This window comes from Sceloporus occidentalis, unplaced genomic scaffold (assembly GCF_023333645.1).
Source record: "Sceloporus occidentalis isolate IW3139 unplaced genomic scaffold, rSceOcc1.0.p SCAF_1, whole genome shotgun sequence".
Taxonomy (NCBI): Eukaryota; Metazoa; Chordata; class Lepidosauria; order Squamata; family Phrynosomatidae; genus Sceloporus; species Sceloporus occidentalis.
This window is the reverse complement of record NW_028316981.1, coordinates 296,794,109-296,816,603: the sequence shown is the minus strand read 5'-3', so window position 1 is coordinate 296,816,603 and position 22,495 is coordinate 296,794,109. Positions and strand designations below refer to the sequence as shown.

The 22,495-nt window shown below is 39.9% G+C and overlaps 1 protein-coding gene across 6 annotated transcripts in view; it reads left to right on the top strand.

The window, feature by feature from the left end:
- SPEF2 (sperm flagellar and cilia associated 2) overlaps positions 1–22,495 on the top strand; it is a 140,795-nt gene that overhangs the window by 34,158 nt on the left and 84,142 nt on the right. For all 6 annotated transcript variants that reach the window (XM_089496624.1, XM_089496614.1, XM_089496605.1 and 3 more), the window contains exons 9-14: positions 169–356; positions 3,040–3,208; positions 11,613–11,832; positions 13,103–13,239; positions 15,136–15,235; positions 21,090–21,166. In XM_089496624.1, the coding sequence (XP_089352750.1) occupies positions 169–356; positions 3,040–3,208; positions 11,613–11,832; positions 13,103–13,239; positions 15,136–15,235; positions 21,090–21,166 (891 nt within the window). The remainder of the gene's footprint in view (positions 1–168; positions 357–3,039; positions 3,209–11,612; positions 11,833–13,102; positions 13,240–15,135; positions 15,236–21,089; positions 21,167–22,495) is intronic.

Sequence of the window (22,495 nt, the reverse complement as noted above, 5' to 3'; positions counted from 1 at the left end):
GGATTTAACAATGCCATTGGTTTGGATTGTGTAGTTCCAGAGGAACAGTGAAATTTGGATAATAGGTTACTGCTCTACATGTCTTACATTTTATTTCAGTATTAATGTGTTTAGCTTGGCTAATCTGAGAAACCTGAATATTATTGTTTTTCTCCCAACTCCATCTAGGCTCTTGCAGAACAAGAAAAAATTGAGCTTGAGGAACAGGCTCTTAAGGAAAAACAATTGCATGCCAAGCTTGCTGCTGAGAGAGCTGAGGAACGCTATAAGAAGCATTTTGCTATCTCTTGGGACGTGGTCGAACAAATCATTGACTTAGTGACCAAAATAGGAGAATATCGGACACTGACAAATAAGTATGTTGCTTTTTCTGTGCTACATTTTTTTTAAATTGAGAAAAGTAAATTTTGCCACTGCTGCTGCTTTTATTGGCAGACCTGAGGGGGGAAATCCCCCCTTCACTCCTAAAGGTAGAACGGCCTTCCCATGCAGCACCATATTGGGCTCTGGAATAAGCAGGAAGCTTCTGTTCAGCTGTACCAAAGTTTATGTGCTTATTACTGAAATATCCAACGTGATGTTCAGTTTTGCCTTAGTCTTTTGTGTTTTCAAGTATAATTCACTTCTTCTGCTACCAGAGCATGAGACAGAATATATTTGATTTGATTGCTGTTCGCTCCCATCCCTACTGGTTCTTGATCTGGTAAGCCCATATCCAGTCCATCCAGCATCCATGCACACAGGTTACAAGACTCTGCTTCTCCCCACTTTATCCTCACAATAACCTTGCAAAGTAGGCTAGACTAAAAGAGAGTGACTAATTGAACAACACAGCACATTTTGATTTTTGTCTGAGAATTGTCACATTACCATCCATCTTCCTCATGGCCTAGCTGAGGAGCTTTTCCTGAGGAAGGTGGATGATAATGAGACAATTCACAGGCAAAACACAAAATATGTTGTGTTGTTCCCTGAAAAAAAAACAGGCTCTGGAATGGCAGGAGCGATGTAGTGAGGCCTTTATATGGACTTGAAATCTTGTAGTGCAAGACCTCAAGTCTCGTGAGATTTCATTGTGATCTGAAGCGAGATTTCACCCCAAATATGTAGCCAAGTCTCATGATAGCAGCCACCATCATGAGACTTGAGGATCCCTCTCAGCAGCCACTGATGGAGTGCAAGACCATCCTAGTGCCAGCCCCTTGGAGGCCCATCACAAATGGAACCCCTCTGAAAGGCGTTGTATCAGGTCATCTCAATCCATATTCTTTTATCCATCATGCACCAGGATTTTACAAAAAACATTAATTTTTTTATGTATACACACACACACACACACACACACACCAATTGTGAAGTACAGTGTATTGAAGCTTGAGGTTTGTATTATAATTAGCATTAGCAGTATTGGTAGGATCTAATGTTTGTTTTTTCTAAATCTTGAATACATGAAGAATTCCAGTATTTTCCCTCAGTCCCCACTAAAGAGATCAACTTCTTGGGATCACGGTGCACCAGATAGTTTTTGTCCCAGTACATTGCATTGGCTTGGACAAAAAGAAACCCAAAGACAGTAAATGAAAAAAGCAATAGATTTGTTGGGACAATTTTTGTTCAAGCTTTCTGTCTGATTTAAAAAAAAATTACATGGGAAGCAGAGAACCAGTATAGTATAGTGGTATGAGCATTGGACTCTGACTCTGGAGACCAGGATTCAGATCCCCACTCAGCCATGGAAACCCATTGGGTGAAGGCACACAACAACATGGCAAACGGTTGAATCTAGGGGGCATGGATTACAGTTCTTCAGAGGTTGATTTGTTATGCCCAAGATTGTAAGGGCAACCTGTTTATCCTGAGAGCGTGTAATGAAAACCTCTCCCTCTGTGGACCTATTCACAGCAAGGCTGAGAAAGACATTGAGACACCAAATTTGGTTTTAAACACCATGCATGTAACATTTATTGAATCACACAAGTAACACAACCATTGATTATCAAGAGCTCTTTCACTCACACATTCATACAATACTCACACACACTTTCCTTCCGCCGAACATTGATCAGTTGTTCTCGAAGGCTGGGGATGACACCGTTGCCGCGGATGGTGCCAACAAAATGGAGATGAAAGTCCAGGGTCTTTATACTTTTTCTTCTCTCTGGCTCTTGGCTGCTGAAGTCTTGCAATATTACAGCCCATTACTCAACTTCCTCTTTTGGGAGGACAGACAGGTTGTTCAGATCAGTCCATGTTCAAAGCAACTCGTTCTGTTCAAAGTTCTCCATTGTCCTGTCAGTTCCTCATCATGGCGACTCAGGAGATAAGGTTCTTCCCGGTCATGGTTTGTCACACCTGGACGGCACCCCGCTTCAGCTTCCAAGTTTTCAGACTTTCCTCGCCTCGGTTGCCAAATACCTTCGTCACATCAATGCTTTGCGCGGAACCATCTTGTTTGTTCCTTTAGCTATGTTTAAAGCACAATTCCTTGGTTCTTCGGTTCTTCAGCTCTGGGTTTAAGTCAGAACTCACTCATTCGTCTTACAGATTTTATAGAATGTTTATGTTGTACATCTAGTTCTTTGTGGGTTTCACAATAAAATAAGATGCAAGCTACAGGAAAAGAGATTCCACCTCGACATTAGGAGGAACTTCCTGACAGTAAGGGATGTTCGACAGTGGAACAAACTCCCTCGGAGTGTAGTGGAGTCTCCTTCCTTAAAGGTCTTTAAACAGAGGTTGGATGGCCATCTGTCGGGGATGCTTTGATTGAGAGTTCCTGCATGGCAGCGGGTTGGGCTGGGAGGCCCCTGCGGTTTCTTTCACCTCTATGATTCTATGATTATGTGATGACCTGGTTGAATACAGAAAACAGTGCATTGGAGATTTCCTGCTTAAGTCTGAAGAACCTGTCAAATCTTACTTTTCTCAAAGTAGTTTTTTTAAAATATTGCATGCTAAATGCTCTGATTAATAAATACAGTTCTTCAGAAGCATTATTTGGTCAAGATGAGCACAAATTTATTTGTTTGATTCCCACAGCTTAATCCCAGCGAAGCTAATGCGTGACTGGAAGGAGCTATTCTTAAAAGGGAAACCAATTTATGAGCAAGCTGAAATCGACCCTCTGCCAACCGAGCCGACTCCAGAGCAAACAGTAGAATTGGACAAAATGGATTTACTAGATGAAAAAGATTATGATGAATACAAGGTACTCCCAACTGACATGGCCTAGTAGAAGAACACACAGTTCATAAAATTGTTACTCATGACTACCACTCTGTGATGCCCCACAGATTTCACATGACATTTTATATTAGTTTAACATACATTAATTTTAACATAGATGGTTAAATGTACTTCGTAGTCTGTTTTTTCCAGGGATGATTACTTGATTCACTAGCATTTTGGAAAGTGGTGCTGTCATGAACCATTCAGTTATTTGGCCAAGACCATTGAGGCTATGATAAGAGGGTACATAACTGTCATTTAAGCAGAAGTTAAACTGTTTTGCGTTCTACTGTGCTAGAAAATGTAAGGACACAAAAATTAATGCATAATAAACACTACATCTGTCACAGAATGAGTAGTCTTATTTCACATAATATTGATATCTGATAAAATGCAGCTGATGAATTTTTTTTCTTAGTCAAGTTCTTGGTATTTTGAGATCAGCATATTTTAGTATTGTGATCATAAGGTAGTTCTGAGAAATACCTCATATCATTATCATATCCATGTTGAAATCTTAAGAAGTTGTGTTCATAATTTATGCCTATCTCCCTCCTGGTTTTTGAAAGCAGACTATGATTACATAATTGAACTCTGAATATTTGTTTTTTCTGGTACAGGTTTTCAAAATAATTGTCTTCCAAATTTCACTTTTGCTACCTTGGCTGCCTCATAGGGGAAAATAAGCTTTGGTTTGGTTTGGTTCTCTCCCCACCCCCACCAGCCTGTTTGCATGTACAAAGTGCCATCTTTGCAAATAGCCTGTGCTTCTTTAAAAAGTCTTGTTTGGAAAATGAATACCACATCTGTATGTTCTCTTTGTGCCCACATCCTGAACAAATTTGGTACATTTTATTTTTCACTAAGTAGTAAATGCTTGTTAGGAAGATTGTATAAGGGATTTTGTAGTAGACAACAGCTTAGTTTTTGTTTCTTTTAGACTTAACCCAGGCAAATGAAAGTTGTTTACTTGTTCATATATCACATGAAATCAATACTAAATGAGAAGACCTTTACTTGGAAGGGCAATGGCTATTCTGTTAACATGAATACTGGTATTTGTGCCAGTGTGTTAGATCAGGATTTACCCCTGGTTAGACTTTCCATTGAAATCAATGGCCTGTTGTGACTTACTTGTAAAATTTACTAGATCTTCTGAAATAATGTTCTTCTCCATGGTAATACTGCAGCACAACTGGTTGGCATTATGTGTCCCAGTGATATCAGCCGGTATTTGACTTCTGTATTTTTTACTGAACTAAAACCAGATAGTATTATTGTTAAATCTTCTTGAGATAAAATTAATTTAAAATATTGTCTTGAAATTCTTTCATGAACAGTAGTGCATTCCACAACCCTTCTGCCATGAAACAAAAGTGAACAGGAAGCTTTATGTACATATTTAAAATCCTTTATGTGCTAGGATGCTGATTACACAAAAAAGAAGTGCAACTAGAATTTCAATTCAGTGATCTGACCATCTATAATCTAAAGAAATTTGCATGCCCTTTATTATGAAAAAGGTATTGGGTGGAATTAGTACTGCTTATCTTTTCAAAGCTATCGTTTCAGTTTTTCTATAAAGAGTTTGATGCATGTTTTAACATTCCCCCCCCCCCTAAAAATATCAAGGCCCTGCTTCAGATACAGCTGCACTTTTTTTTGCATTCAGTTATTGGACTTAGGGGGTCTGTATGTCAGTAGGACATACAACTTGGAAATGAGCATCTACATTATGGTTTGTATCTGTACCAGCTGTTAGGATGCTTCTGAAATACATGTTGCCACAACTTCTCTACAGATTTCAGAATTATAAGTTAGTTGGCATTCTTTTCAGTGCAAAACTAATAATTTAAGAATCTTCTAATTTTTCTATCTGCCTTTTTATAGAATACTTTGCATGCAGACTTCACTTCCTTTAGCATATTCATCTCTCCCTCATCTCTTCCTGTGCATTCATAGAACTGTCCCTAAAAACATTCTCAGATTAAGTCCCTATGTAGTTGTATATAATGTATTTTTGTTGTTTTATGAATGTGTGCTAGCACCTGTGCACAAGAGTAAAACAGTGTGCAAAAGGATCACTGATGCATTTGTGCGCACAATAGGATCCACATTGATTTGTTGCAGTTTTTTCAAACTGCACATAGGCATTTTGAATAAAATTACATCTCAATATTACTGTCAATGTATATTTTAGAACTAGTTTTAAAAGCTTTCTTAATTCAACTAGGAATTTAGAAGGTGCACGTTGCAAGACAGAACAACTTAAAGATCAGTAAATAAACAGAACTGGTGGAATAATATTCCTTGAGATGTCTATTGCTGCTTTTGACCAGTCCTCATAGGGAACATAAGAAGTTGCCTTATACTGAATCACAGATAATTGGACCATTATTGTTAACCCTGAGAACAGCTCTGAAAATTTTTCAGGCATAAATAATTTCTAGCCCACCCTGAAGATGCCAGAGAGTAGCTAATCAAGAAGAATTTCTTGAAGTTATCAACCTTGTTTTGTCCAGATTCCATTTTGGGTATAAGCTTCCTATAATTTAGTGGTACAACAACTATTTTATTTTATTAAAATTTTGGTATCCTGCACTATATCCAAGAATCTCAGGGCAAGGTACAATAGAATAAATTCAAGCCATTTTAGGCCATTTTAAATTTTAAACTATAGAAAGTAACTTACAGTCTAAAAAGAAACATAATTTACTATATAATAATTTAAACAAGTTAATAAATTTAAGCAGGTATAATAAAAAATTGTTTTAGCTTTGTGCAAAAATGAAGCCAATGTCAGTGCTAATGAGTCTTAAAGGGGTCAGCATTCCACAACTGAGGTGCCACTGCAAAGAAGACCTTTCCCATGTCCCGGGGAAACTGCAGGAGACCTTAGTCCCCAAAGCAGCCATATACAAGAAGAATTGCTTTGTGTATTGACGTCTCAAGCAGTTTAGACCTTTAAAGGCCATCACAATCCCTTGAAGTCAGACCAGAAGTACTATTCTATCTAGCAAATGGCCATAGCAATAGAATTAAAGCTATGTAGTAATGGTCTCTTGAAATTCTTTACCCTGTTTGTCAGCAGAGGAGCTATTTCTCCAGATTCATCCAAGAGAAAGGGAAATTCTGCAATGCCTCACCAGCAGCAGTGTCAGTAGCCCAAATTTTTGCTCCACCCTCCCTACTGCCCCAAATATTCCACCTTTTACTGCAAGTACCAATAGCAGCAACTGCACTGGCAGTTTGGCTATTGGCGCCTTATTCAGTGCCCTAGACCTGATATTTTTCTGCCACATTGTGGGGAAAACTGCAGCTACTAAACAAACATAGGGCCCGAACAGACAGGCCAAAATAAAGCTGCTTCAGGTCACTTTGGACATATGCTGTTTAAATGACACATGCATCTTAAGAGGCCAGAAGCTGTGTCAAAGCTGCACTCCAGTCCTGATGACTGGAGTGTGGCTTTGGCATGGCTTTTGGACTCTTAGGATGCATGCATCATTTAAAGAGTGTACCGACAAAGTGACCCGAAGCAGCTTTATTTTGGCCTGTCTGTTTGGGCCCATAGATAATGTCCTTCTTTCACAAGTGATGGAGAATATTCATAGAAAGCTGTGCCTTTTCTCTGCATGAGAGGAAAATGGAAAATCTCAGCAAATATTTTTAGAAAAAAAATGCTGTCTGAGATGTTGTGGCATCATTTTAGACACATGCTTTTCACATTCACAGGGTTCCATGTTCAACTCCTGGCCTCTCTAGGTAAAGTTTGGAAAGAGGTCTTTGGTGAGCTGCTGCCTTTCTCTTGACCCAGGGCCCAGCCTATGGCTCATAGTCCACCGTGAACCCACCTCTGGACCTAAGTACACCACCCCCTGCACCACTCCATCCTCCTGACTTTCTCACAACTTTTATATATTTACACGACTACTTGGGGTGTTGGAGAGAAGATTCTTTGGGTCCATTCACCTTGCACAATTATATCACTATGATTCCATTTTAACTGTCATGTAAGTATCCTATGGAATCTTAGGGTTTGTAGCTTGGTGAGGCAGAACAGCTCTCTGTACCTGTTAGTAAATAGAGACGTATTTATGCACCTGCTTATGCATGCAATCCTGATCCCCAAGGAAACATTACATTTATAAACCATTTTTCTCACAACAAGGGGCCCATAGAAGAAGGTTAAAACACCTATGATAGTACCCCCAAAAAATATATATCCTGTGAAAGCAGCCATTATCTGAAACAATATAAAATCATTGAATCATTTTATATATGGCCTTTGTGATGAAGAAGGGTATGCACCCTCGGTGAAGAGAGTACCTCTGGGCAAGAATGTTCTAATTCTGTGCAATCCAATTTCCCATGCTTATTTCTTGCATAATGCACAATGCATTCAGACTTATCAGAAATAGTGTTCTGCTAAAATAAAGTGATTTTCTGTTGCTTGTAATTTTGGTGCCATGGCTTGCTTGCTTTAACATAGATTTGTGGAGCCAATGGGTTTTCTGTGAGTGAAATCTCAGTGGTCAAAAATGAAGAGAAAGGGCTAACAAAGCCACACAACTTTGACATCTCACAGATTTGCTGTTTTAAAGATTCTGGTATTCTGCTCTCACATTGACACTATCTTTCTGTGGTGGTGGGATTGTGTGATGCTATTTAGTAAGAGGCTAATGGTAGCATTGTTACTGATAAAAGTTTCCCAAGTCAAACAAAGTGTGCCAAACAGTAACTGGGCAGCAGCAGGTAGGAGGGGAGGCTCTTTCAAAGAAAACAGCATTGGCACTTTAGCTCTTGTTAGTACTACACAGAAGAAGACAGTGATAAATGACTTATGAGTGTCTGTTAACTGGAAATTCCTATCATAATGAGACAATTGGAAATGAAGCAAGAGGTACAGCTGGAAAATGAGACTCCCAGATTGCAAGCAAAAACAAGGGAAGGAGCAGAAGACAAGTATGACTAGTGATGTGCCTTATGACAGAATTGGACTCGATCTGAAAGAATACTCACATGCTGATATTTTCAGAAGTAAAAGGAAAGTTAAAAGCTGCACAACATAATACAAACCATGGAATAAGAGAAACATGAATTAAGGGAGGTTAGAAATGGTATGTATAAACCTTGGGTGAATTAGCTTAAGTGGGATAGTGTATTTTCAATCAGATAATTACAGTGTTTTGTTCAGGAAATGAAAATCTAAGAAGAAACAGGGTGGCAATAGGGAGGCCCAATGTTGCAAGACCAGTTAGGGGATATAATTCAAAGTCTGACTGAATAATATCAATAAGACTTCATGGCAAACCTATCAGTATAACCATAATCCATGTTTATGCTGCAGTTACACAGGTAGGAGATACTGTGGTAGAACCCAGAATGAAGTTAGTCATACATCCAAACAGGGCATGTTGATAATCATATACAAATGGAATGCAAAATAGGGAACAGAGCAAAACCAAACATTGTCAGAGAAGCTGGCCTAGGATCAAGAAACAAAGCTAGAGAGCAATGTATTGCATTTTGTGAGGCCAAACACCTTCAGGTATACATGAACATTACTATGTGGCCAATACAGATTTCAATATTGTTTAACATAATTAGAAATGGAAGCAGAAGATGGGAAGAAAAGCAACTCATTTGAAATACGGTGCTGGAGGAGATTTCCGTGGATACCCTGGACTGCCAAAAAGATAAAGTCCAAGAACAAATCAAGCCTGAGCATTCTCTAGAAGCCAAAATGACTAAACTGAGATCATTGTGCTTTGGATATAGCATGAGAAGATATGACTCACTAGAAGGAACTGTGCTTGGCAAGGTAGGCAGTAGGAAAAGAGCATGACTCCATTACAGATGGATATATTCAATCAAAAAAGCTACGGCCCTGAGTGCAAGACTTGAGCAGGACTGTTGATGCTGGGGTGACTTGAAAGTCTCTCATTCATGAGGTCACTGTGACTTAAAGTCAACTGAACGGTAGTTAACAATGATCCAGATCATCATGACTTATCAACAGGCTTTCCCTGATTGATTGTCCCACTTCCATTAATATGGATTCATAGAATCATAGAGTTGGAAGAGACCACAAAGGCCATCCAGTCCAACCCCATGCCATGCAGGAAATCTAAATCAAAGCATTCCCCTATAACTGCCCCAGGGTGTCTCGCTCAAGAACCGTATGTTTATTTTAAATAAATTTAATCCATATTTTACAATGCTGTTTGGTTTTAAGGTAGGGGGGAATAAGGGGATTATGGAATTTTATTATGTATGTACTTATGTATTTTATTTATGTACTTTTATTTTTATTGTTGTAACCTGCCTCGATCCTTTGGGAGAGGCGAGGTATAAATAAAACCTATTATTATTATTATTATTATTATTATTATTCAGAACTGTTACTTCTGGCACTTGCTGCCTCTAGGCACAGGCCTTTTCTCTCATTCCCTTCTGTCTCAATGTGGAACATCTGTGTTTCCACAATAGATATGTTTGTTCTATTTGTCCAGTACTCACTTGATGCTATTTCATTCATAGATTTCTGAAGTCTTTGATATTCGTTCACTGTACTTGAGACATGCAAGCCATACACTGGTTGTTCAAAGCCCATCCCCTCTCATTCCTTGCCATATTGCAGAAGCCAGTAGATGTGGACTGCTGAAGTTGTAGAATTCCATGAAAGAACTATTCTAAAGTAAAGAACTAAGTGCTATTTTCCTTCCAGTTGTGTGCTCAAACATCAATCTGTAGCAGACCTTTTCAAACCAAAAGTAGTTGTTTCATTGTCAGCCTCTGTATCTGTCACTTTATTCTCACCCTCTGCCATGTATTCCTATTCCATACCTAACTGAGATGACATGAGTTCAGATATCTAAAATATTTCTTGGATTTCTTTGAGAATTTAAATGGCATTATGAGATTGCAGAGTTGCAACATATTTTAGATACACGCAGAAGATGCTAAAGGGTAACACAATAATGACCTGGTTTGGATTAATGCTTTATTACCATGGTTTATGAAGCTTTAAATTGGTGTCAGAGCTGAGCATACAGGTTTCTGCATGAAAATCTACAGCTTCCTAATATGTGATTGTGGCTTACTTGTCTTTTTTTTTTAATATGAGCTGAGGGATCCTCTATTTGGATGTCATAAAGCTCTGACATGATTCAAACCAGTATCCTCAGACTAATGTTAACATGTAACAGGGCAGGCTGGAGAAGATGGATGTTAGAGGAACACTGGCCCTGATTTATGAATCCTTGAATGATGGTTTGAACTAGTTTGTTGGGTTGGTTTACACTAATTTCTGAACCTCCAAGCCAAGATCTGGAGGAAAGGAATTAATGTTGTTCTTCCTTCCTCCCTCCCTTCCCACCCTCTTTTGTATTTTTCCCCATAGTTTTATTGAAAAAATTAAAGTTTAAATAACCATATAGAGAAAAAGAAAAGAGTTTATATACAACAGCACATCACAAAAGTAAAAAACTTGTATGAGACAGCAAAGAAAGAAAAAAAAGAAACAAAAACACACAAACTAAACATATACATGTCATAGGGGATTTGCTAACCAATGGTTAACAATTACACACACGCACACACACACACACACCATTATAAAATTCATTTAGGTAATTCAGTCCGTCTTTAGTCCTTCAATTGCCAAATATTGTCAGTTAGGTACTTCTGGTTCAAAAAATCTGCAACTTGCTGTTACATTTGAATAAGAAAATGATGTTGTGCACTTGCCCATCAAACAATGATTGGAATACTGCTTGCATGTATATCCTATTGAAGTCTTCCCATAAGCAAATGCTGGCAACTGTGTGAACATAAAACTGAAATAGAAACGCTTCTAGTCCAATACAGTTTAGATCCCTCTAACTGAGGTACTTTTTCTTGTCTTTTGAAACTGATTTTTTTGTTCTTACGTGCAAGAGTGAGATCAAGATTTGTATTCCTACTTCGAAACAGCCATGCATATATAGTATCCATACATGTCTTAATTAACTAAGGAAACAATGCTGGGGAAGCATGAATATAAATTCCACGCACTAAGAGGATTGTATTAATCTGGATAGTGAAAAAAGATACATACGTCTGTGTGCTCTTGAGTGACTACAGATTTGAATTTTCCCTGCTTCTTATCTGGAGCTAGTAATTTGTAAGCCAGCATGACAATTCTAATATAGAAATAGCTTTAAAGCAATTGCAGGCAGATCTTTTTGCTTCTTTGATCAGGTGTACTTTCTGTTCAGTTCAGTGGGATTTCCTGCCAAGTAAGCATCCATAGGGTTGCAGTCTTAATTTGGTACCTTTACCAACAGTACTGTGTGAAATATTTTTTAATTGATTTTATGTTGTGATTTGTATTGCTACAGACTATGACTGAGGAATGGTACCCACCTGAAGAGATCAGAGCAAATAAGCCTCCGCCTAATAACACAATACTAGGTCATGTGATTCATAGATTGATGGAAATATTCTATCCTCCAGAGCCTGAGTCACCTCCACCTGTATTTTCTCCATTTCCAATCAAGGGATGTATTTTGGGAAAGCTCTTCAGTGGCAAAAGCACATGTTTAAAGTTCTTGGAAGAAGGTAGGTTTGTACTCCCTTCCTTCCTTCCTTCCTTCCTTCCTTCCTTCTTTCCATTTTTTACTGTTACTCATTCAGTCTATGCTCCCTTTACAAAATGAACCTGCCAACAGCAAACATCAATGGAAGCAATGGATACTTCTCTAAATGTAATTTGCATAACACAGGTCCAAAACACATGGCAGAAATAATCCAGTTTGAGACTACTTTATCTGCCCTGACTCAATGTTAGGGAATTCCGGGAACTGTAGTTTTGTGAGACATTTAGCGCTCTCTGGCCCGTTACAGACGGGCCTAAGAGGCGCTGTCCTTGTGCTGCGATTATGCGCGAGGGGCGGCGCTTCCGGACGCGCCTTGCCCCTCGTGCGTAACCGGTACGTCAAGATAGTGGCGCCCTATACAGATGGGTGCCGCCATCTTGACGTAGCGGACGCTCTGCGTCCGCACGTCCCAACCCGGAAGAGATGTCGCGAGTGCGCGCTTTGGCACTTGCGACGTCTCTTCCGGGTTCCTGGAAGGAGCGTAATTTGCGCGCTCCTTTTTTGCTCCGTGAGGGAGTTGCACGGTTTGGCTGCTGCGGCTCCCTCATGGAGCAAACAGCAGCGGCCCAAGACCGCCCCTTTTGGGTGGTCTGTAACGGGCCTCTGTTAAAGATCTCTGTTGCCACAATAAACTACAATTCCTAGGATTCCCTAGAATTGAGCCAGGGCAATTACAGCAGACTCAAACTGGATTATTTCTGCAATGTGTTTTGGACCATAATCCAGAGAAAGTTAATTAGACTTAGGTGGCATTTAGAATAAAACTAAACCACTGGATGGATGAATAGAACCATTGCATATGAAGAGGTTACTCCTGCTAATGTTTTTATATTCCTCTGCTCCCAATACTCACTTCCAAATGTCTAGAGTTCAGTTTTCAAGGTTCCTATTTCTTATAACAGTACATGGACATTTGATGCTTTACACTCAGATCCAGATCAAGCCTGTCTTTGCTTAGTATGATCTCAGCTCTAGTCCTCCATTGTTTTGAGCAGGAGTCGCTCCCAATTGTACTTCACTTGTTGCAATTGAGTGCCAACCAGGGATTGAACCTGTAATCCTTTGCATACAAAGCATGTACTTATTACTCCCAGTATCATGTTGATAGATTTGACTCCTCCATTTGAAAACATTTCAGTTTGTATCAGATGATCTAGTCATTGCTTGTGTGAGAAAATTCACTAGTGTTCTTTTATGATAACTGTTTGACAGCCTGGTTTTCTGTGTATCAGCTTGCAGCATCCACGTTTTGTCTATTGATACGCTGCTTGCAGAGGCTATCAAAGCCTATCATGATAACGAAATGGCAAGCGAAACAAGTCTGATTACAGTCTCTAAAATGGATACACCTTCCTTGAATCAAATTGCTGTAAGTCTTTAAAAGTTCTTTATAGAGTGATGAATTACTGCCTATATGACTGGTCACACTAAGCAACTTTCTGTGATCTATTTGTGCTATCAGCCCTGATATTTGGTATCCATGCTGGCCCAACACGTCTTGGTTCCTGAAGGAGAAAATCCAAATAGCATCATTCCTCCATATGCAAAAATCACATGGGTACAATACTCAGTTGAGGTTTGTTCACATGGGCTCTATTCACAAGGGCTGCCATATTCTTGAGCAAATATCCTCTTCATTTCAGCAAGGTTTCTAAAAGAAAACTCTATGGTCATCTGTGTTTCATGGTCTGATTCTGTCAGTGTTCCACTTTTCCTCTCTGGGCAGTGTCTGACATTTACTGAAATGTAAAGCCAACTAAATATTAGCTGTTTGCTCAAGATTTGGGGCCCAGGAGGCCATGGCTTGGTTCTCCCCTGCTCAGTTGCAGTTTTTACCTTCTAATTTGTTAGATTGTTTTAAGTTTTTTTTTAAATTGCTTCAAAGTTTGCTTTCAATGCCTGAGTCCCACCTTGAGATCTGTGGTGATAGGCAAGATACAAATACTGTCATAAGTAAAATTATACTTGCACACTGAAGTGTTCCAAAACTGATTGGCAGAAGGTTCAGGTCAGAAAAAAAGAAAGTGATTCTTTGCACGGGGCATTCAACTTATGAGTGGAAATCACTGCCAGAAGATGTGGTGATGAGCATTCTTAATACATGGCTTCATAAAGGAGTTAGGTGAATTTGTAGCAGGTGGCTGTTGCTAGAATGATGAATTACAACACACATCTGAATACTAGAAAAAAGAAAGAAAGAAAGTTGTGGGGAGAGGAAGGGGTAGAAACATTGGCCTGTTACAGATGCCAAAATAAAGCTGCTTCAGGTCTCTTTGGAGGTATGCTATTTAAATGATGCATGGGTCCTAAGAGTCCGGAGGTCGCGCCAAAGCCACACTCCAATCCATAAGCACTGGAGTGCAGCTTTGGTGCAGCTTCCGGATTCTTAGGATGCATGCATCATTTAAACAGCATACCTCCAAAGAGACCTGAAGCAGCTTTATTTTGGCAGTCTGTAACAGGCCATTGTCAGTTGCTTATGGACTCCCCATAAACACGATGTTGGCCACTGTAGAAAAGTATTGCTATGTCCAGCCTCTCATTCCGCCCAAACAAAGGAAACTAAAAGATTCTAAGTGGCATATGCTTTTGTGGAGTGCTGCCTCAGTTGGTAGAATTTTATACACATAACTGAGTGGGTGGTGGAAAAGAAGAATAAAAGCTGCAAATTCCCCCCCCCCCACCTCCACCCAATTTTTTCCCTGTCAAAGTAATGTCCCCTTTTAAATCTCATTTTAACATGTATTTAGAATTTCCCGTACTGATATCTTTGAACTTACCATTATCTGCAGGGTGGCCAAGGCTAATGTGTTTTCGTTCCGTTCCTGTTAGACCCCTTTCCATTGCTCTGCAGCCTCCCTGGCTGCCCACTTTTTCTAATCTGAAAAAAGCTTCATGGGGAGACCAGGGTGGCTGCAAATCACTGAAGATATGATTTTATATGATAGACAGGAAAACATATAAATGTGACCACTTCCTTAATAAGAGTAGCATAATTAATCCATATGTGAAAAAGTTCTCCTCTTAGAAATTTTTATACCTGAATAGATATCTTTTTTAATGTGGATGGAATTTTTGACAGAGCACTACTTTAATGAGGCGCTGGATTTGGGGTTTGATCTTGCAGGAACCTTGTATTCACTGAATATTTTATAACATCCAGCACTCTTAAAAACAGTTATCCAGAACCTATTACTGTTTCACACTAGAAAAGCAATTTGTTAATGGTTCATTTACTTCATTCTTTGTTTGTTGGATTGAAAAGGTCCTGAAGGAAGCTTCTAGGGCTTCAGTGATAGCATTAAAAGCGTACTACGACATAGCAGAAGTGAACCTCCACTTGTTAGCTGCAGAGGAGACAAAAGGTACCTTTTAAATATATATTAATGTTAAAGCAAATGTGTTCTAAAGTTAAATACTAAAACTAGGATGAAAAAAGAAGAAGATTGGCAAAGTTTGGATCTGGAAAAGCTGCATTTGAACTGGTATTAAATACAATTCCATTTGAAAATACTACAGGCAGAAAGAGTATTTGCTGCTGTTCGTTTCCAAGCTGAGAAATGGGTTAGAACCTATACAAGCAAGAACCCAAATAGGCAAGAACCCAAATAGACACTTTTTCAAGAAACCCATCTGATTTTTTACATAGGTGCTGAGACACCTAAGGGATATCAGTGCTGATATCATCTTTGAGTGTCTAGCCATCATTGGGAGATGTAGCCAACTGTTTCTCTGATTCTGCCTTCTCACTACAAAGTATGGAATGGCCGTGTGGGATGACTTCAAGGGGTTTGCAGTAGGCTGGTGAGTACTTTGAAAGGAGGATGGGAATAATAATAATTATTATTATTATTATTAACCTTTATTTATGAAGCGCTGTAAATTTACACAGCGCTGTACATACAATCTTTTAGTTAGACGATCCCCTGCCCTCGGGCTTACAATCTAAAAAGACATGACAGAAGGAGAAGGGAGTGGTGGAGGGAAAGGGTAAGAGGTCCAGCAGTTCCTCTGTACCTCCAAGGCCTGGACCAAGGCAGATGGACTGGAGGGAGGGGGAGGCTTCATAATGGATGGTTAATCATTTTCCAGGGAAAATACATACTCTCAAGTAGGATAATACATATACAGTACATAGCAATACAGGAAATGGTTCAATAAACAGGCACCACTAGAACATCAAATAGTAAGCGACAATTATGCAATGCCTGGGAACGCTTCTCTGAACAGGATGGTTTTCAACTCCGTTTTGAAGCTGGTAAAAGAAGTGATGGCTCTTGCTTGTGGGGGAAGAAGGTTCCAGGAGTGAGGGGCAGCGAGTGAAAAGGGGCGAATCCGGGATGGGGCAGAGGAAATCCTGGGCTGAGACAGCAGACCTTGACTTAATAACCCCTGCTGCATGAAAAAAGGACATATGTATGCATAAGCCAGCATCAGCTAAAAGCTGTGGCACATTGTCATGTTCTAGTTCCAGAGGTTGTCCCATATTCCAGTTCCAGAATTCCAATTATTTTACTTTGAATTCAAGAGGAATGGCACTCAGCTCAAAGGAAAGAATTTTTAAAAATGGAATAAGGGAATGCAGCCACTCTTAATTTAAGTAAAGATGGACAGTTCATTTTGTGTGTGTGTGTATGATCTGGTTCCAGTTGCAATAGGAACTTGGTAAATCATAGAATCATAGAGTTGGAAGAGAGCGCAAGGGCCATCCAGCCCAACCCCCCTGCCATGCAGGAACTCTTAGTCAAAGCATCCCTGACAGATGGCCATCCAGCCTCTGCTTAAAGACCTCCAAGGAAGTAGACTCCACCACTCTCCGAGGAAGTGTGTTCCACTGTCGAACAGCCCTTACTGTCAGGAAGTTCTTCCTAATGTTGAGGTGGAATCTCTCTTGCTGTAGCTTGCATCCATTGCTCCAGGTCCTAGTCTCTGGAGCAGCAGAAAACAAGTTAGCTCCCGCCTCAATATGACATCCCTTCAAGTATTTAAACAGTGCTATCATATCACCTCTTAACCTTCTCTTCTCCAGGCTAAACATCCACAGCTCCCTAAGTCGTTCCTCATAGGATATGGTTTCCAGACCATTCACTATTTTAGTTGCCCTCCTTTGGACACGCTCCAGTTTTTCAACATCATTTTTAAATTGTGGTGCCCAGAACTGGATGCAATATTACAGGTGGGGCCTGACCAGAGCAGAATACAGTGGCACTATTACTTCCCTTGATCTAGACACTATACTTCTATTGATGCAGCCTAAAATCGCATTTATCTGAGTTACAGTGGACCCTTGTTATACACTGGGGTTTGGTTCCAAGAACACTTGTGGATAACAAAATCCGTAGATGCTCAAGTCCCATTAAATATAATGACATAGCAAAATGGTGTCCCTTATAAAAAATGGAAAATCAAGGTTTGATATTTGAAATTTATACTTTTTTTGAACATTTTCAAACCGTGGATGCTTGAATCCATGTATAAAAAATCTGTGTATAAGAAGGGCCGATTGTACATTGATTCACTGTGACAGTTATTTAGCTGGGATTAGCAACTGGAGTTAGGTTTATGTTTACACACTGTATTTTGTATGTATTTTTGAGCCAAGAACTGTGTCACAAAGTTCATGGTGGAGTACACTCTTCAAAGTGTATGAACGCATTCCAATCCACATATTAGTCTTGAAAGTGTGAATTAGGATGGATTGATTGCTTTTTTAAAAAAGTTCTCTAGCATCCCTGTTAAGATATTTGGTAGGTATGGGAAGTAAAGGATAAGGGGACATTTTGTATATCATGAAAGGTGAGTTTGAGTTTGTCCTGCAAAGAAGTAATAAACTGAAACCTGCATTCTGATGTTTCATGTTATATTGGGCAGTTGGTGCCACTACAGGGCAGCTCCTGAGGCAAAATGAGGAGCTGCAGCTCATTGACTGAACCACTCCAACATGGCCCAGAGATTATCATTACTACCCCAGCAGTGTTGAAAAGCAAATGATGCTATAGTGACTTCAATATTGTCAGCATAATTGTATGAGGTGGTGTAATGGTTAGATTGGGATTTGGGAGATACAGGCGGGATACATACCGCCATTTAGTATGTATAGGATACGTACTAGGGTTAGGAAGGGGCGGTGCTTCCGCACCCCCCTAACCCTAGTACGTATTCAATACGTACAAGATGGCGGCGCCCCTTCTACATGGGCGCCGCCATCCTGACGTATCGGATGCTGAGCGTCCGTACGCGTCGCGGGCGTTGTGACGTAGCGAGTGCGCCCCTGGCGCCTCGCTACGTCGCAAACGCGACTCAAGAAGAAGCTCCATTTTGGAGCTTCTTTTTCAGTCTGCACGGGAGCTGCGCCGTGTGGAGGCTCCGGCTCCCCCGCAGACTAACCGGCGGCGGCGGTTTGTATCCCGCCACAGATTCTAATGCCCTTAGCCATGAAATGCACTGGATGATTTTGGGCCAGTAATTCTCTTTCTACCTGACCAACCTCACAGGTCTGCTATTGTAAGGATAAAAAGGAGAAGAAACATGCCAATTTGAGCAAAAGCAGGGTATAAATGTATTTTTGTAAATAAATAAAAATAAACACCAAGAGCTGAAGTTCAGTGAAGGTTTCTGATGTGATGGACTTCAATCAGTCAGTCAGTCAGTCAATATAAAACTTGTTCTGCATAAACTTTTAGTAATACCGTAAATTCTAATACTCTTGTACCTCCTAATCTACATACAGGCATGTGTGTGTGTCTGTATGTTTTTATAGTCACACATTGCTCTGTCGTCATCTAAGGAAGTTATTGTATATGGATCAGGTGTGCATGGATGTTTTCTAGAAATGGGAGGAAATACTGGCCCCTTTCATATCGGAAAAAAATGTGCCAATACTGGTCTAGTTGAGAGAGAAAAATGAAGGAAATTCAAAAACAACAGCTCATGCTGTTTCAGTTCTCTGTTATTTTGCTTGAATTGTCTGCCTTACCAATGAGATGATGGAGCTGTCCAGCAAGAAAAGACAGCTGAAATTGCAGAGAGCTGTCCAGCTTAATAGCTAGAGCTGCAGTGCTAGGTGCAGAGCTGGGCAGAACAAGATCTTACAAGGTGGTGGGTAAAGGCTTTCATGACTGCTTCTGTATTATCCCCCTCTGATTCATCACTGGGTCCCTGATTCAAATTGTATTTACATTTCTGGTTCTCCCTTCTGAGTAGGAGATGGAAGATTGTGCTATTAAGTCAAAAGTGTGCTGTGCCTTCCTTCTAGCATGCATGTTAGCTCAGACTGGTGTCCCTTCTGTGGAGAGTTTGGCACAGGAGTATGTGTCCACTTAGGAAGGGTCAAGTCCCCAAGCTTTGTAGTGTCTTAAGGCAGGACATTATTCTCCAAGTGGTTTTTTCATGGTCAGTTGTGCTGTATATACTGTGTACACACTAGAGGAGGAGGACCCTGATCCATGATTCTAATCTGTCCCATAGATCTGATTTGGCCCACCAGAGTCTTCTGGCCTGCCCTCATAGTTTCCGTGGACATTTTACTCCTGCCCTGAAGCCCCAACCTTTCAGAAGGTGAACTGGTTTCCTTCCTCACATAAAGGAAGCAAAGCACAATCAGCTGGTTCCTTGAGAGCTAGCTGAGCCTTGACTTCATCTGGAGTGTGCCAGTCTTCTCTTCTCCATGTGCGGAAAATGGGCAGGAGGAGCAAAGCAGCCTTCCCACCTGAAGTTGTAGCTAGAAAAGGTCCAGAAAGCATTTTACCTGAGAAGCCTGTGGCATTAAGGATCTTATGGCATGCCCTGTGTGGTGGTATTCTGGTAGAGCATTCAAAACCTGTTGGATTCTCTCTCTCTCTCTCTCTCTCTCTCTCTCTCTCTCTCTCTCTCTGTGTGTGTGTGTGTGTGTATGGAGTTCCAGCTGTCAACTCATTCTGACAGGGAGGGAATAGGATGTAATAGCAGGAGATGAGGCTATAACTGCAATGTGATATCCCCATGTGCAACAGGAAGGAAAGTAAACAAGAAATAGCAGTTTGAAGGAAAGGTTTAAAATAGGCTGTGAAGGAACCATGATGGTGGCACAGAGTCCTGAGGAGAAGACAGGTATGCATCATATCAGCAATTATATCACAAAATAACATACTTAGAGCAGAAGGTAGAAGAATTATCTCAGTGGTAAGATAGAAATCTTTCTATGAAAACTTTATGTAAAACAAAATAGTTAGAAATTCCAAAATATAGTAAAACATCAACACCAGTCCTCAAATAGTGTGAAATATCAAACCTTTCTAAAACAAAGAAACAGTAAAACCAACAACCAGTAATAAATAATTGAACAAAAGTCTTGTTACAGCCTTTCCAAGCTGAGTGAACTTCAGATGTGCTGGGCTACAACCCTGAGAATCATTCAGCAAGCATAATAGTTGTATAATCCTGGGAATTACAGTCCAGCACACAAACACACTAAGGATGTGGTGGCTCAAGTGGTTAAGACGCTGACTCGGTTGATTGCAAGATCGGCAGCTTGGCAGTTCAAGGCCCAGGTGCCGCGTGATGGGGTGAGCTGCCATCACTAGTCCCTTCTGCAACCTAGCAGTTTGAAAGCATGCAAATAGATAAATAGGTACCACTCAGGTGGGAATGCAAACAGCATTCTGTGCAATCATGCTGGCCATATGATTACAGAGTAGTCTCTGACAATGCTGGCTCTTCGACTTAGTAACGGAGATGAGCACCACCCCCTATGGGCACCAAATTAGAGAAGATTGCCATATTGAAGTTGCTATAGGGACCTGTTTGGGGAGTTTGTTAATGCTCACAACCCCCTAAAAAGTCTTTTTACAATATATTTTTCAATATCTAAGATTCTGAAGTAGCTAGATCAAATCAGAACTCAGTTAATTAACACTCAAGGTAGAGTTTACCGTATGTGCGGTCAGCAAATTTTATCCAAAAAAATGCGTGGTACATGCCATGCAAACAATTATATGCACCACTTCATGTTAATTGCTGGAAGAGAAGGTCATGTTGATTCAAGTATAGATTTCAGTCTGTATTCTTTACTGTGTAAAAAATGGATTGATTTGGATGCTGAAATGACTAAAAAGATGTCCCTGTTGCTATTTCACACCTTTTGCAAACACGTCTGTGCTGCAGAGATAATAATCCATGTATAATGTGCTGGTGCTAATATTGTAATATCACTGCTGTACGTATTGATTTTTTTATTCTTAGGACTTGAGAAAAAATCAGCCTCTGTTCAGCTAAGTGATGAAGAGGAGATGAGTGACCTTGAGGATGAATTAACCAAAGTATGCATTTAGATTTTAACTTTCCTTCTGTATAGAGTCTGAGGCAGCGAAAAAGTGAGAGTTAGTGTTGGACAGCAGAGGCTTTGTTGTTAGTAGTATGCAATTCATAGATCTTGGTAGGTCTTGTTTGGTTTTTGGTTTTTATTTTTATTTTTTGCTTTGGTCCCATTGTGATTTCAGTTGTGTCATTTCTGGCATTTTAGATGTCAGAACAGCTGGGAAATAAATGATGCAGGAAATTTGTGTCCTCTTGCCCTAGAAGGCAGGACTTGAACCAAAGAGCATGTATCAATAGGAAGTTCTTCCTAATATTTAGTTGGAACCTGTGTTCTTCTGTGTGAACAGGAGGGTTATGAGAAGAGAGGTTACAATTAAACATTAGGAAGAATTTCCTATTAGTGTGAACTCTTTGATGGTGAAACAGACTGCCTTTGATGGTGCTGGACTCTTTATTTTGCCAGTGGTTTTTAAGTATAAACGATATATCCACTTATCAGTGATGCTGTATTAGTGGATTATCTGTGAAGAAATGTTTGGGTTATAGGAGCTTTGAGATATCCTTCAGCTCTATAATTCTAGTTTTTGCAGGTTCAGAGGTACCAGAAATACTAGAAAAATCAATTTATCCCTTAGTAACTTTACTGAAGGTGGGGGTGGAGGGGGGAGCCATTCCTATCTGTTTCTAGCCTTTAGGTGTTTTATGAGCGCAGTCTATCAGCAATTCACTTTTTCTCCCTTTTTGGTTGTATTGACTGCAATTTGGGTCATAGCCCACACAGGGCATATACTTTGAGTATGTAAAGATCCTAGATTGAGTACTTGATGGATCACATAAACTAGCATGGTCAATAATCCTCCCAAGATACTCCTGAATTTTGAAAAATTCACCTAGGATTCTCTAAGAGGTGATGACTTAGTTGTTTGATCCCATAATTTACAAAAGCAGTAACTCAGTTTGAGAATGCAAGTTTTTTGGACTACCGCTCCTAGACTCCTCCAGCAGGTATTGCAACTGAGGGTTGTGGATTCTAAATATTGTAGTCCATACTCTGCAAACAGTTTATTTCATACACCAGAATCCAAAGAACTTTGAAACTAGCTGTATTATTCCAACGAGATTTTATTTATTTTTGTCAAAGAGCAGCTATAGAAACCTACATGGCCATTTCTGGAAAGAGAAGGGAATTTCAAAAGCAGTGTCTGAGATATTGAGGTGGAAGTAGTCTGTTATTCAGACAAAAACAATCTAGTTAGGCAAACCCTTTGTTTGAGAATAAATATGTTTTGATCCTAGTTTGAGGTTTGACACAGGTTTTTTCCCCTATGGGA